Source organism: Populus alba, chromosome 11, assembly GCF_005239225.2.
Source record: "Populus alba chromosome 11, ASM523922v2, whole genome shotgun sequence".
NCBI classification, from domain to species: domain Eukaryota; kingdom Viridiplantae; phylum Streptophyta; class Magnoliopsida; order Malpighiales; family Salicaceae; genus Populus; species Populus alba.
The window spans coordinates 19111299-19126576 of record NC_133294.1 but is presented as its reverse complement, the minus strand read 5'-3'; the positions used below and the strand labels follow the sequence as shown (position 1 = coordinate 19126576).

General features: G+C 34.2%; 1 protein-coding gene across 1 annotated transcript; it reads right to left on the bottom strand.

Annotated features, from left to right (window-relative positions):
* Positions 1 to 2182: 2182 nt before the first annotated feature.
* LOC118031641 (syntaxin-61) lies at positions 2183 to 5196 on the bottom strand. Its single transcript, XM_035036127.2, has 8 exons — positions 5062 to 5196; positions 4520 to 4599; positions 4243 to 4356; positions 3815 to 3928; positions 3354 to 3544; positions 2905 to 2995; positions 2684 to 2749; positions 2183 to 2574 (listed from the first exon to the last, which is right to left on the bottom strand). The coding sequence occupies exons 2-8, from the start codon at positions 4571 to 4573 to the stop codon at positions 2464 to 2466; spliced, it is 741 nt and encodes a 246-aa protein (XP_034892018.1). The 5' UTR covers positions 4574 to 4599; positions 5062 to 5196; the 3' UTR covers positions 2183 to 2463.
* Positions 5197 to 15278: the final 10082 nt, after the last annotated feature.

Below are 15278 nucleotides of genomic sequence, written 5' to 3'. Positions count from 1 at the left end.
ACCTGAGTTATCAATCTAAACCCATGATCTAGATCATAAGATTAGAATAACCCAATTGAAAAAAAAAACTATGAAAATCACAAAGCCCATTTAAAAAAAAAAAAAAAAAAACAATGTCAACAAATTTTAACTTTTCAAATCTATGACTTGGATCATTAGATCGAAAACACCCTATTTAGAAAAATCATAAAACTCAATTCTCAATCAATATGTTGAGGGATGAAATTGAAAAAAGAATTTCAAATAATATAAAATGATTTAAAAATAGTAATTAAAAAAATAAGAATCAAAATCGAAATACAAAATAAATTTGATCTCCAATTAAAGGTGAAGTGTATGTTTGAGAGTGTAGTAGAGGTTGTTTTTCAAAGTTCTTCTCTTACAAATGCATCAAAATAATTTTTTTTTAAAAAAATTATTTTTGATATTAGCACATCAAAACGATTCAAAAACACAAAAATAATAATCTCAAATTAAAAAAAAATAAAACATTTTCAAAAGCGCGGTCCAATCGCAATCCCAAACAACTAAATTGAAAATAAAATTTAATTTAACAAAAGGATAAAAAAAATCAAAAGAATGAGGATTAAAATTAAAATAGAAAATACAAACAAATTTTTAATTGAAGAGTGAAATTAAAAAAAATCAATTGAACAAAAGGTAAAAAAAAAAAAATCAAAACAATGAGGATCAAATTGAAAAAACAAATATATGAAAATAGAAGATTGAATGATGAAATTAAAAACTAATAAAACTTCTATTAAAGAACCAAGAACAAAAATTTAAAATTACAATATAAAGGACTGAGGTTGAAATACCAACAATAAATAAAACAAAACTATACTTTTCAAGAGACAAGAGAGAGAAGAAAAAAAAAATAAAAAAGAAAGCTCATTGATGACAAACCACCCCATCATCATCACGTGTTGCACGAACAGGAAAAGGATGCGGTGATACTTCCAGTGACACGATAGAAAGGAATTTTTGACTGTAAGGAGGCACTGCATACATTACTTGAAGTGCGTGGGTGAGACCCATACACTGATGATTGTGAAAAGATCAAAGGCCCCTAGACACATGTTTTAATTTTATTTTTTTTTTGTACTGTAAAAACTAAGACACAAATATTTTTATTTATTAGTTATAAATTTTTTAACTTTGAGGATAATTAAGTCATTTTATCATGGTTAAAAAAATATAAAAATAATGAGTATTATGAAAAGATCTACATACCTCTAACATTGATTTTTGAAATGGCAAAATTACCATTACAATGGAATAGTAAAAATAGTTATGTATATAGTATTTTTCCATGTTTAATTATCTTTCGTTTACGGGGTTTGCTTGCCAAATGAAAGTACCAACAACCCAAAATAAGCTCATCTAAAAAAGATTTGGTTCAAATTTATCATGTATTTGTATAATTTAATCAATTCATCCAATACAATTAAATTGTAAGTTTATTATTGTTTATATATTGACACGTTTTAAAATTAAAAAATATATATTTTATAAAAAATAAAATTTTTCAAAAATATTTTTTAAAATATCAAATCTCAATATTAGATCATCAAGATTCTTAAAAACGATCTAGAAATTAAAAAAAAAATTGTTTAACAAAAATATTTAAACTTTTGAAAATATTTAAAGAATTAAAAATATCTCGTCCATTAAAATTTCTGAAAGTGTTTAAGAAATTTATAAACAATTTTTTAGAGAATATAATTTTTTAAAATGATAAGAAATAAAAATATCAAAATTGCTAAAAAATTAAATTCTTAACATGTTTTCAAACAAAATCAAAATAAAAGTCCTAGCAATTATTATTTTTTTGGGAAAAATAAGAATCTTAAGAAATAAAAATAATAATTCGAAGTTTCAAAAAATTGTATATTTCTTTTATAATTTTCAATGTTCTAGATTTAAGTGGATTAACTTACTCTTACCTATTTTTGGTTCAGTTGTATAATTGAGTCATTAGCACGGATGAAACAATGGATAGTGTTTGAAGACACAAAGGCACGGATGCAATCATGTAAAAATCAAATCAGAAACAGATTTTGTCCAAAATATTTAAGAAAAGTGAGGAAATGTAGATATGTAAAATAAGAATGAGTGAAAATAATAGATATGAACATAAGGGGATGCGAAATAGAAGAAATGATCAAAATTACAGGCGAAATTAGAAAAACCTAACTTCATGCAGGCAAGGTTTCTAACAGAGACCATCAAAACAAAAATCACATGCAATGAAGGTGAGAATTATATGAAACTGTCATATATGGAATTTATAACTCAAAATTGCTCAAAACCAAATCTCAACAAGTCTAAAACGGTTTAAAACTCCCAACACCTCAGGTTCTTCCCATCTTCTTATGTGTTCCTCTGTCACCCTTATGCTTGCTCCCATAGATGGCATCTGTATCTTATGTACGGACATTTTCAGATTGGTTTTTCCATAGGTTAGGTCAGAAAGACGAGAACAAATAAGATGATGAACAAAACTACCAAAAACAATATCATTATAAGCTGCCCCTTTGCACTGGCCTTCTTCATGACCATGGCAACTTTTTTCTGCAAGTGAAAAAAAGAAAGAAAGAACAAGAAAAATAAATGGTGATATCATATCATTTAAAAGTGTAGAAAAGTAGTATTTGATACATAGCCACTGAAAGAAAATCACCTGAACAAAATCAAGGCGATTCGATGTACTGTCCATTTCCATACCCAAATCATCTATGATCTTTTCCTGAAGCACCAAGGACAAATTAAGTCCCAAAATTAAGCAATATCAAACTCGACTAGATTAGTCAGTTTCAAAGTTAATACAACCCTTGTGCAAGCTTCTGGCAGAGGGGTTGGGGTAAAATAAATGCAAGGAACATCAACCTACAAGATCCTAACCTGTGCAAGGAGCTCTTCATGTATGGTAAGGCCAACACCTCCAAATCTCCCCACGATTACACTGAGCTCATCCAACTCCTCATCCTGTTGCCTGCATCCACCATACAATACAAAGGCAAAATGAGCAAAGAATGATTAAACAATATATGAAAATCTCAAAGACGTATCCTGAAGTTAAGCTAAACCAATCCAACCCTAATACTTTCAACCATGCTGCAGCTAACTCAATAAATTGTCTGCTCTAGGCTCTAGCTGTGGAAAATAATGAAGGAAAATATTGCATTACGGGAACTACCACTACTCGCCATTAGATTGAATACAGAAATATCCAAATATAAAAATTAACTCATACAAGGAAATATCTGTATGTGTAAACATCTATTGAAGCATAGCACACTAACACAACAAATTCATCTCAAAGAATAAGGTAAGGAGTTAAAAAACTTTACTTTATAAGAAGCAATTGTCTATCTGATTCTGATTGTATAAAATCATCATTATCTTGAGTATACTGGTTGGATTTGTCAGCCTGTTGAGAATTAGGCATCCTCATTAATTCTCTGCGCATCCCACTCACACTAGCAGTTCCACTAATATTCACCTCTCTTCCAGCTACTACTGCTTTCTTCACATTGCCCATCTAATAAAGCAACACAATCCATCGGGGAACGCATAAATGAAAAATTACAGCTTACAGCTTACTATCTATTACACTTCCAAATATTCATTACAAAACCTAAATGACATGTATAAGATAAACAATTCAGTTATTAAGATAGTCAATATACTGGGAGAAAGTTTGTCATAGACATTTTTACAAATTAAAATGGGGAATACATTCACATTGCAGAAACCTTTCAGTTATAATAAAGTGATATCCTGAAAAAGAAACCTGCTATTGACATGGTACCTGATTGCGAGCAGTGCTGGTCCATCTCCTCCGTTTTTCAAGTTCTGCTTCATCAATGCCATACCAAGAAGGATCTCTACCTGCTACAGAAATTGCTTTGTCCAATTCATCCACCTTCCTATCAAGAAGAAAGCTTCATCAGTTGCATACAGGAATCGTATTCAACTAAATACAAAAACTCATGCGAAACACGTAGCTAACTTAGCTGCTTGGAAGATTAATGATCATTTTTTTTTTTGGGAATTTATTTTATTGTTAATGAAATTCTTCTGTAGGTATAAGGAACAATCAGAGAATAAGTGTCTTAGCTCATGATTCTTGCCAAACTCATCTAGCCAAACTCTCTACACCGCAAATTAAACAGGGGGGAAAATCACTAAAATCTTCAACAGAAACAGCTACGAGTATAAAAATATAAATTATAATACCTGCCACTCAATGCTCTCACAAGCAGCAAGCAGCTCCTTTGTAAGATGCACTTGGTCTCCCATATCACAAGAAATCCGTTCCCATTGGTGAAAAGAAGATTGCAACTTGTCAATCTAACATAGGGGAGCCCCAAAAATATTACTACAACAGACTTAGTCTAATTATAAATGTAAGTCCCAAACAATCACAACAACAAACGGAATATCAAATTCAGACACTCATGGACCTAACAAAACAACCCATCAACCTCAAAATCATAAAACAAGAAAAACTTACAGATTCTTGAATCTCCTCTTTCACAATATAAAACGGGTCTTGCGCAGATGACATGTTACAAACAATAACTATAACTCAACCTACATTAATACAACAAAGTTAAATCAGCAAAATGCATTCTGAACTCAACTAAACTTTACTTTCTTTAGAAGGAGCTTTCAGCAATGATCAAATTACGTCACTAATTTAAAAAATATATACACAATCATCGTAAATAAACAATTTGATAAAAACCCAGAAACGAAATCGAAAATGAAAGGCAATTCAAATCTTAAACAAACTCAAAACTGAAAAGCAAATGTTACTCGAATTAACGGGTTTTAATTAATAAATGCAGATCTAAATGCTTTTAAGCAGTTCGAAGAATATGATTAACAAAGAAATGGATTGACACTAAAAAAATAGAGACCCAGAAATTAATTATTCATTAACAGAAAAATCTAAAAAAATATAAGAAAATCCAAGAAAAATAAAACAATCCATCATTTGAATAATTCGATTGCATTAAATGAAAAGATAATTCAAATGAAATGAAATCTAACTTCAGAGATCGAACTGGTTTCCCAGGTACGGAGCTTGGGACGACAAGGAGAGTTCCTGGCTCAAAGGAAAGTTTCTATACTTGGTTTTTTGTTTTTGTAATTTGTGGTGTTTATTGGGTTGTTAAAGAAGTATTGGGCTTTCGCACTGAAAATGAAAAGAAGATTTTTAGCCCACATTTTATAATGCCCCAATGGGCCTGCTTGTATCCATAATACCATTTTTGTTTTTTCCTCCTCTTAAGATACAAATCTTTTTCTCGAGGATTTATTTATTTTGTATTCGGGAATGTAGTTGTAAATATATTTTAAAATATTTTTTATTTAAAAATATATTAAAATAATATTTTTTATTTTAAAAAAATTATTTTTATCAAAATAACATGAAAACACTAAAAAATTATTAATTTAAAATTAAAAAAATTTTAAAATATAAAAATAAATAGGGCTTTACTACCCTCACATGTCTTTCACACGAAAAAGAAAAAAGAAAAGGGTTCCTTTAAAGAACTGTGAAAAAGAAAGAAATGCAGGGGCGGGGGGGCTTGGGGTTGCTGAAGGAGCAAGAGTAGTGCCTGTGAAAAAGATGGGAAAATATGAAGGGTGGTAAAAGAATCAAAGACAGATTCGGAATCAAAGACAGATTCGGGTTAGGGTAAAAAAAATGAAAAGGCAGCAAGATAGATTCGTTTTTTTTTTTTTTTTTTTTTTGTCATTAGTGTTTTGAGATGTTGACTTTTCCTAGGTTAATGAATGAGGAAAAAACAAAAATAAAAAAACAAATGATAAAATCAACTGACCATAAAAGTCAACACCTGTGATTCCAAAATAAACAACCTCAAATAGCAATCAGCAATGGAAAAACAAAGACAAAGTCAAGATCATCTAAAAAATAGACGACAAGAAAGTCAACAAAATACTATGGAAACACAGAGAAAGCTCAACACATTCGGAGGAAGAAAAAAAGAGTTTTAGAGGTTGTAGAAAGCTTAGACCAGGCCACAATCATGGAGAAGGAGACCATATGTATAAACCTAAACCCAAACAGCCCTATACGAATGGCTGCAAAGCAAGGAGCATATGATAAAAAGAGTAGGTAATGCAAATATAATTAGAAAAAGTCAACACAGAAGCAACCAAGAACAAAAAAAAGAGCAAAAACATGTTGTAAAGAAGAACAAGCTTCCATATAGAAGAAAATGCAAGAGGGTGGTGGGTCAGTAAAAGCAGACACGGGGGAAAATAGGTTGTAAGAAGAAAGGGGAAAAGGCATTCCTTAAAAAAATAGTAACAAAGCCACATGATGCTCAAGGCAATGGACAAACCTGTAACAAAAATTAGACAGGAATCAAGATCTTAGACCGATGGGAAACTCATAAATCATTAACTAGAAACAACACCAACCAAAACAGGAGGGGAAGAACAAGTTGAACAAGAAGAAGCAACAGGAGGAATCTTACATCAAGATGGAAACTTGTTTCAACCTCATTAAGTAACTAACAAAAAGAACATCCAATTGTTTGAGGTAAAATAAAGGACCTCATATATACTTTGATACCCAATGATCCCGAAGAAACAAGTTACAGATCAGCAAAAACAATTCTCTCCTAGCCAACTTTAGTTGCTGTGAGTAACAGTGGTCATGAACAAAAAAACATAGGATAGCCAACAGTGATGACAGCTTTTTCCATGAAGATTTGTTGTGCTTTGATCGAACAAACTACAAATAGAGGGGATCTTTACTTTCAACAGATGTTTGGTTAAAGAATTGCCCTAAAAAATCCAATGCTTCATTAGGCTAGCTATTCAAAATAAACTCAACACGAAAAGTTTCTTGCTTCATCGCTGTTTAGTATCGAAGGCTGAAGCAACTTAAAACCTTTATAGCATAGTTATTAAGAATACTAACCACATTTTCATTAATTATGATTTTGCTTGGAATATTTGGATGAGAATTCTATCTTGGTGAGTAGTTAGTAAATGTTTTTCTAGTTGTTTGGATGACATTTTATATCAATTGTCTAGGTTAATTACTGGAATTTTTTTTTTAAATTAAAAAAAGCTTGAAAGCTTTTATCATTTTGCACAACCTAGAGTATATGGCTAGTTCGAAATAATGTTATCCTCCAAGAGAGTACTGCAAATCATTTCTTTTATTGGTTGAAGTCCTATAATTACCAATTCATATATTTGAGATCTTATCATTTAATCAATACAGATGATATTAAGTTTTTAAACAAACCAATGTAGGACTTATTAATTTTATTTTTTATTTGTTTTGACTGTTTTCCGTTTTCATATCTCAATGTAAGTTTCCTTGTCTTCTTTTTATGGCTACTGTCTAAATAGCCACATTTTTAATAAAATCGATTATTATAAAAAAATAATCATTATGAATTGTATGTGTTTTTAGTAAAGTGTCTAAAAAAAAATTGATATTGATGAAATCATGAAAACTTTTGGATTGATTTTTTTACGGTTGTAATCTTAAACTAGTGAAATGATTGAGCTTGACCATAATCAAGTGAATGCTTATTTAAAAAACAAGTACATTATAAAATAGGAGATCTTCTTATGCTTAATTTAGTAAATATAGGATAAGAAGTAATATATATAGAGCAAAACAATAATACGAGGAGGAGGAAAAAAATGTATGCATAAAGGGATATAAGCTCTTATGTTGTGAATGAATGTATTGCTCTTAAATTATTAAATGGGTTGAATTTACCTAACTTGTAATCTCCTAGTCTGTAACCCCTACTTAAATTGCCTAGCTTGAATTGCTTAGTATGAATTACTAAACAAAATTGCCAATCTTAAATTACTTGGTTTGGGATTGTCTAGCTTGGACTGCGTAACTTTCCCTAATTTGGAGTCCACTTTCTTATTTATTGACCAAAATATTTATAAACCTTAATCATGTCAGCTTATTTCTTGAAATATGAAAAGTAGTGTTGTAAATAACTCATAGTGCGTATAATTATAGGTGCTATGTGGTGTATGAAGTTTAGTTGTACCGTAAAATTATAGGTGCTTTGTGGTATATGAAGTTTAGTTGTACTAGTAGTGAAGAGGTTGGTGTTGCCATTAATTAGCGGGTTGGTGGTTAGTAGTTCTATGAAAAAAGAATTTGGGTGTGTTGAGGAGCGCAAGTTTATAATAATGAAAGGTGCGCAATTTATAACTTGTAATATAATTTAGTTTTATGTGTCAACGTGAGAATTTACACGGTTTTAGAATCCTTAAAGGAAAGCTAATTGTTTGGGCTTGACCCAAGTGGCTGAGGGGTTTTTTACCTTTCTATTTAGGTGTGGTCCAAATGACTAGAACTTTTATGTATCTTTATTTGCCCTTCAAATCTTTTAAACATTCAAGTTTGAAATATTTAACAAAAAAAAAATGCATTTCATATTATCTTCTCGTGGCTTTTATTAACTTACCTATAAGAGATGAGTGTTTGCCTATCTGCAAGAGAGACGTGTTTACTTGATAAATATATATTTTTTTTATATAGTAATCGAGAATATTATAAATAATACGCCCCCATTAAGGAGATGAGGGCTGCTAAGGAAGATTACATAGGAAATTAAAAATACATTAAGAAAACAAGGAATCTAAAGACCTGACTAGTTAGTCCAGTTCATAATACATTCAGGATTCCTATAAAGATCAGAGCCTGTGTAGCTGAAATTTTTAACAAAGGACTTCAACCAAAAGGCCAACCGATGAAAGGTGAGGTCAAAAATCACATCCCAGTCTGGAGTTTTGTTGTCAAAGATCATGTGGTTGCGCGCTATCCAAATTGACCAGTATAATCCTTTACAGAGAAGGGTAATTGCCTGACGCTGGAATTTTCCTTTTACCATGTTGGACCATTCCTGAAAGTTATGATATGGTTCTTTTGGCAGACAACCTACACACCCAAACCAACTAAATAGTCTGTCCCAAAGAGATCATGATTTTGGACAAAGATGGAAGAGATGATGTGTAGTCTCAATCTCCTTGCAGCAGAAAGGACAAAGAGCTTCTTCATAATTGATGATTCTCCTCTCAGCTAAGAAACCCTTTGTGCAGACACTGCCATTGAAAAGAAGCCATATGAACACATCTATTTTTGGAGACGCAAACCATTTCCAAAGCAAAGCAGGGGAGTGAAGATGTCCTGAAACATTTAAACCGTCAAAGAGATGGCACCCAGAGGAGACTGTGTAATTGTTGGAGATATGGTGTTTCCAAATCTTGTTGTCTTCACCATCAGAGAAGACTAGGCCACGTTCCACTTCTGCTATCAAGCTTTCACACATGCAGAGTTCTCGGGATCGAAGGGGTCTTCTCCAAGAAAGATTGATTGAGTTATCTGTTGGGTTATGAACGTCTGCAACGCTTAAAGATTGCTGGAGGGAGAGGTTGTAGAGTGTAGGGACCATGACCTGGAGAGGGGCTGCATAGCCTAGCCAAGAATCAAACCAAAACCTGATGTTTCTCCTATCACCCACCTTAAACCCAACATTGGATTGGATGGGAGCGGCTATGTTGTGATTTAAGAAAAATGCAGATACCATGCCACGCCAAGTTGGAGATAAAGAACCTGCAAACACAGGAAGGCCATTTGTAAAATGTGGCTGGTACTTTCGTAAGATGAGTTCTTGCCAACCTCCTGCCACTCCTTTGTCAAGGTTCCAAAGCCATTTAAACATCAGAGCCAGATTTTTACTGTGAATAGAACCAAGCCCGAGACCTCCAAGTGGCTTACTCTTAATTACCTTATGCCAAGCAACCTTACAAATACCATGTGAATTTGAGGAGCCCTTCCAGAGAAAACAGCGGTTGATTGAGGATATTGCTTTTGCAATGCCCTTTGGCATAGTAAAGACCGACATATAGTATAGGGGTAGAGAGTTTAAGACAGATTTAATAAGACATATCCTTCCGGCCATGCTCAAAAAATTCCCTTTCCATTTGCTTAACTTTGCTCTGATTGTGGACAATACCAGTTTCCAAGTGGAGAGCCTATTTGGGTTAGCACCAAGAGGCAACCCAAGGTATCTGACTGGGAAGGAGTCACTGCGATAGAAAATTATGTTAGCCAGACCTAAAGTGTATTCGTTATCCAAATTAATTCCTATAAGTGAGCTTTTATAGAAATTAACTTTCAGTCCTGAAATGATCTCAAACCAGCAGAGGATCCTCTTGACATGCAGTAGAGAGGTATAATCATTCGGCAGGAAAATCAGAGTGTCATCTGCATATTGCAAATGGGTTATGTGATGTCCTTGCGAAGTCTGCAAACCTTTAAAGTAACCTGAATCTGATGCCCTGTTGAATAGAACTGTTAGCCCCTGAACTGCTATGTCAAAAAGGAAAGGAGAGAGGGGGTCCCCTTGCCTGAGACCCTTCTCCATACTGAATTCTCTGCTTGGTGAGCCGTTAATCAGGATTGCCAATTTAGAAGTGGACATGCATTCAAAGATCAGTTTCCTCCAGTGAGATCCAAAACCCATATAACCCATGGTAGAATCGATATGCTCCCATAAAATCGAGTCGAAGGCTTTATGAAAATCTACCTTTAGCAAAAACTCGTGGTCCTTTTTGCTACGAATACTATGGACAACCTCGTTTGCTATCATGAACCCATCTAGAATCTGACGCCCGACAATGAAAGCAGACTGATTTACACTTATCACATCTGGTAGAATGCTTCGGAGCCTAGTGGACAAGAGTTTTGCCACTATTTTATATAACCCATGAATCAAACTAATTGGCGAAATTGGGAGAAAGTGCTCGGCCTCTTGGTCTTTGGAATCAAAGTCACGAAGGACGAGCTGATCCCCTTTGGTAATTTACCTGTTCTGAAAAATTCTGTGACCATCACAAAGATGTCAGGGCTGATAAGATTCCATTCCTTTTTATAGAAAGAGAAGGTGAACCCGTCAGGACCGGGGGCTTTTGAACCATCACAATCCCATACGGCTTGCTTCACTTCCTCCAATGAAGGTAGTCTTTCTAACCAAACTGATCTTTCTTCTGAAATTTTAGAGAACCCTGAGTCTCCCATTTCAATTCTTCTGCATTGTGGCTTGGCAAACAGAGTTGAGAAGAAGTTGACAGCACCCTCTTTGATGTCATTTGGAGAGTCTAAAAATCTGCCATTCTGCTCAATCTTGCTAATGTGGTTCCAACCATTCCTCAAACTTGCCGAAAGATGGAAGAACCGAGTGTTTTTATCCCCTATTTTGCACCAGTTTTGGCGGGATTTCTGCCTCCAAATGCCCTCGACATTCCTACTAACCTCCCAAAGCTCAGAGTTCAGATTCTTGAGCTTTGTTTTTTTCAGTCTCAGACAAGAGGCGTACCTCGCTTAAGTCTTTGATGGTTGTGATGGAGTTCTGAATGTCTGCAAGTTTTGAATTTTGATTACCGAAGGTGGATTTGTTCCATTGTCTCAATCTTTTCCCCAAAGTTCCTAGTTTCTTTACCAATCTATAGTCACCGGGAAATTCCTTGCAACTATCAAACTAGAAGATCTCAAAATCAGCTGAGAATGTAGGGTGTGACAACCAACTATTTATGAAGCGGAAAGGCTTCCATCCCCAATCTACCTTTGGTGCCTGAAGAAGCAATTGACAGTGATCAGACATCCCCCTAGGATAGCGGTAGAGTGATAAGAATGGAAACTGGAGGTGGAACTCTGGAGATACGAAAGCCCTGTCAATACAACTCATAAAACCCCCCCTAAACCAAGTGAAACGGTTGCCCTGCAGTTTGAATTCAATCAGAGCACAATCAGACAGGAAATTACGGAGAGCAGCTAACCCTGAATGATTAATGTAGCCGCTACTTCTCTCATTAGCTTGAAGAGTTTCATTGAAATCACCTATCACCACCATTGGTAATTCATAGGCAAACTTCAGAGTAGTGATGTCTTCCCACAGCTTAACATGATCTTGCACAGAAGATGCAGCATATACACCAACTACCATGCAGTTAAAGGAAGAATGAACATGTTTACCGCCTAGGCTGATCCACTGCCCCCCAAATTCTATGGAATTAACCTCAAAGATAGAACTATCCCACATCACAATTATCCCTCCTGATTTGCCTACAGAATCTAGCAAAGCCCATTTAACAGTTACCACATTCCACAAATTCCTGATGTATGAATCGCAACAATTATCTTTTTTTGTTTCTAATAGAAAGCAGATATCAACATTGCTGTTGAGCAACCTATTCCGGATGGAATGGCGTTTGTTCAACATACCCAACCCACAACTATTCCAAGAAAAAATATTCATAGGTAGATCAAAACCATGACAGAACAAAACTTAGTAAGTTAAGAAACTTACAACTGATTGACTGATTTCCACTCGTCTACTTCTCTGTCAATGTTCCCCCGAACTCCCTCTTCATACCCTATAAGATCTTGGAATGTTCCCAAGCCTAGAGCCGCTGCATCATGTAACATTTCCTGGGTTTCCTTATCTATATCAAAACCATCAGCTTGATTATTCTCACAGGTTGTCTGGAACCGAACATTGCCTTGCTTAATTCCCGAATTGAGGGAATCAGAAGAGACACATTTCTCAGTAGTGTTAGCTACACTACCACTAGCTTGCAACAATTTTATTTTCCTGGATTTGCTTCTAGCATTCCTGTTGTTTTCGTTGATCGCTTCTGAGGAGGCCTCTTGGCTGCACTGAGAGTTCAAAAGGGTTGGTAGATGAGCCTGTGTATCACTGGTCTTTGTATCCATGGATGCATGATTAGAGGTAATATCTTCATGTTGATCAATAGATGACTTAATAGCAGGGGGTGAGCCGTTTTCTTTTAGAGATGTGTTTCTGAATGAGTCAGGAACAATATCTTATGTGTCATTAAGAGCCAAAGCATGCCTGTTTTTCTTCCCCTTTTTCCCTTTTTCGTATGTATATTTTGGGCCAAGTCTTCTGGTTCGTCTAAGCTTTTTCCTTTTTTTTTCCTGTAGTTCCATTTCCACTACTTCTTGGGGCTCTGCCAGGTCACGTATGAAATCAAAGAATGAGTTACATGAGTTTATTGCCATGTTGATTAGCCTTGTTCCTTTCACCTGGCCTGTGATTCTGTTTTTTACAAGGCCCACTCTTGTAACTGAATATGCTGAGACATTTGTGTTGCTATCACTGTCGGTTGCCCCTTCATCATGTGTTTCTTTTGTTTCAGAAAAAAGGCAGGCTATTTTTGAACTTGTGTCAGTATGATCCAAGTTGTTTGTTGGTCCAGTGTACCCTTGATAGAGAATGAGAGAGAAATCATTATTCGTATCCGCCTTTTGTTACTGTGTTAGAATAATGTCTGTTGCACAATGATCACCGTCAGTGTCAGTAATCTTTGTGCCTCATCTGAAGCTGCAAATTCACTGTATAACTCTTCATCTAATGTTTGAATACCTGTTGCACCCATTGAATGTTTGATTGTAGATAGCAGGGGACTAAAATCCGGTTTCATTTCCATGATTGAGATTTCGAATTCGTCGCCATCTAGAACCAACAAAACATGTTCATTTAACGTCTCAAATGAGGTTGTGCTCAGCAGCACTTTAACTCCTGTGAGAGATCCTTGGCTCACGCTGGTAATGTCATATCCAAGCATTTCCCTGCTTTCTCAATAATGGATTCAATACATCTGCGATTCCATCCTATCAAAGGTAATCCTAATATGGACACCCACACAAATCTGTCTATGGCTTTAGCTCCTTTTTCCCATGGTTTCAGATGAAAGAATGATGTTTCCAAAACAGAGGATCCATTTACCAGCTCTTTCTCCATAGATTCTCCATTTGTAAAGGTGATGACTGCTTGGCTTGCTCCCAAAAAACAAAACCTAACTGTCTGCTTGACATTTTTTAGCACCATATGCTCAAGGTGAGCATAGTCCACGTCTGTGGCTATGAATCCCACTAAACTTCTCTGAAGTCATTCCTTGTCATCGGGGATAGACTCATACATATGAGGGTTTGATTAGCTTATTGATCTTTAAGTAAAGAGCATTATTATTTAAAAAGTAGAGAAAGCTTTCTCTTAGAACATTGTGCAAGAATATGTTTTAGGGATTGATGTTTTTATTGGAGACATAGAAATCCATTTAGAGACATTGAAAATTCAATGAGCATGCCATATTTCATTTCCTTTTCTTTCTTTCTTTTCATTTTGTTTATGTACCATATGCAAACTCATATTCTTATTGCAGTTGTTTAAGCGATCAAGTAAGTTTTAATCCCAACTTCCTTTTCTTTCTTTTTCTTTTACCAAATAACCACAAGAAATGTGGCATGCTTCTTACTTGATGAAAGAAAAGATTACGCATAAGAGCTGGCTAGAAATCGTGTACAAAATCAAAATCATTTACTGTTTACACGTAGAATTAATAATGTTAGCGATTGATGTCTATTTTTTCTTTATGTATTCCATCTCTTTAAGAAGAAAAAACGTTTATAATTTTTTCAATAGACTAAAATTAACATTTACAGACTAAGAAGATCATAATTTTAAACTAAATAGAAAAGATAACACAAAATCTAAAATAAGTTAAAAATCCAAGATAAAAAATAACAAAATTAACTCAAATAACACCATCTAATCTAATTTGAGGGTCTTGTACAACTCAATCGATTACAACCCTTCTTATAAAATTAAAAGTTACGAATTTGAATATTTAGTGCTTCTGCAATTTGCTTGATTAATATTAAATGCAAGAGTTTACCTCAATAGAAAAGGAACATAATATTTTTTATAAATAAATGTTGCTTGAGTCCTTGTTTTACTTACGGAGGAAGTAAGACAAATTCAAAGTACACGATCGATAGTAAACCCATGCATCACATCGTAGAAGCATATATTTTCAAAGTTTTTTTTTTTTTGGCTCGCATGTTTCGGAAAGGTGTTCTTACGAAATGACTGGGATTCAAGAAAGCAACACCGGTCAAGTTGGCCCTAAAACCATGCAGGAAAAGACCCGAAATCAGTCGGTGGAGACATAGACACGCTTGTGTATGAAAGGGTGCATAAATAGTCAGACATGAATTTGATAAAATATGCAGTCGCAAGTTTGAGTAAGAAATGGTTTATTGATTGATATTAATTTTTTTTTTTTATCAACAAGTAAGAAATGGCTACAAAAAAACAACAAGAGTACGTGATATATTTCTATATCAATAGAAAATAATATAAATTAAAACATCATCTATC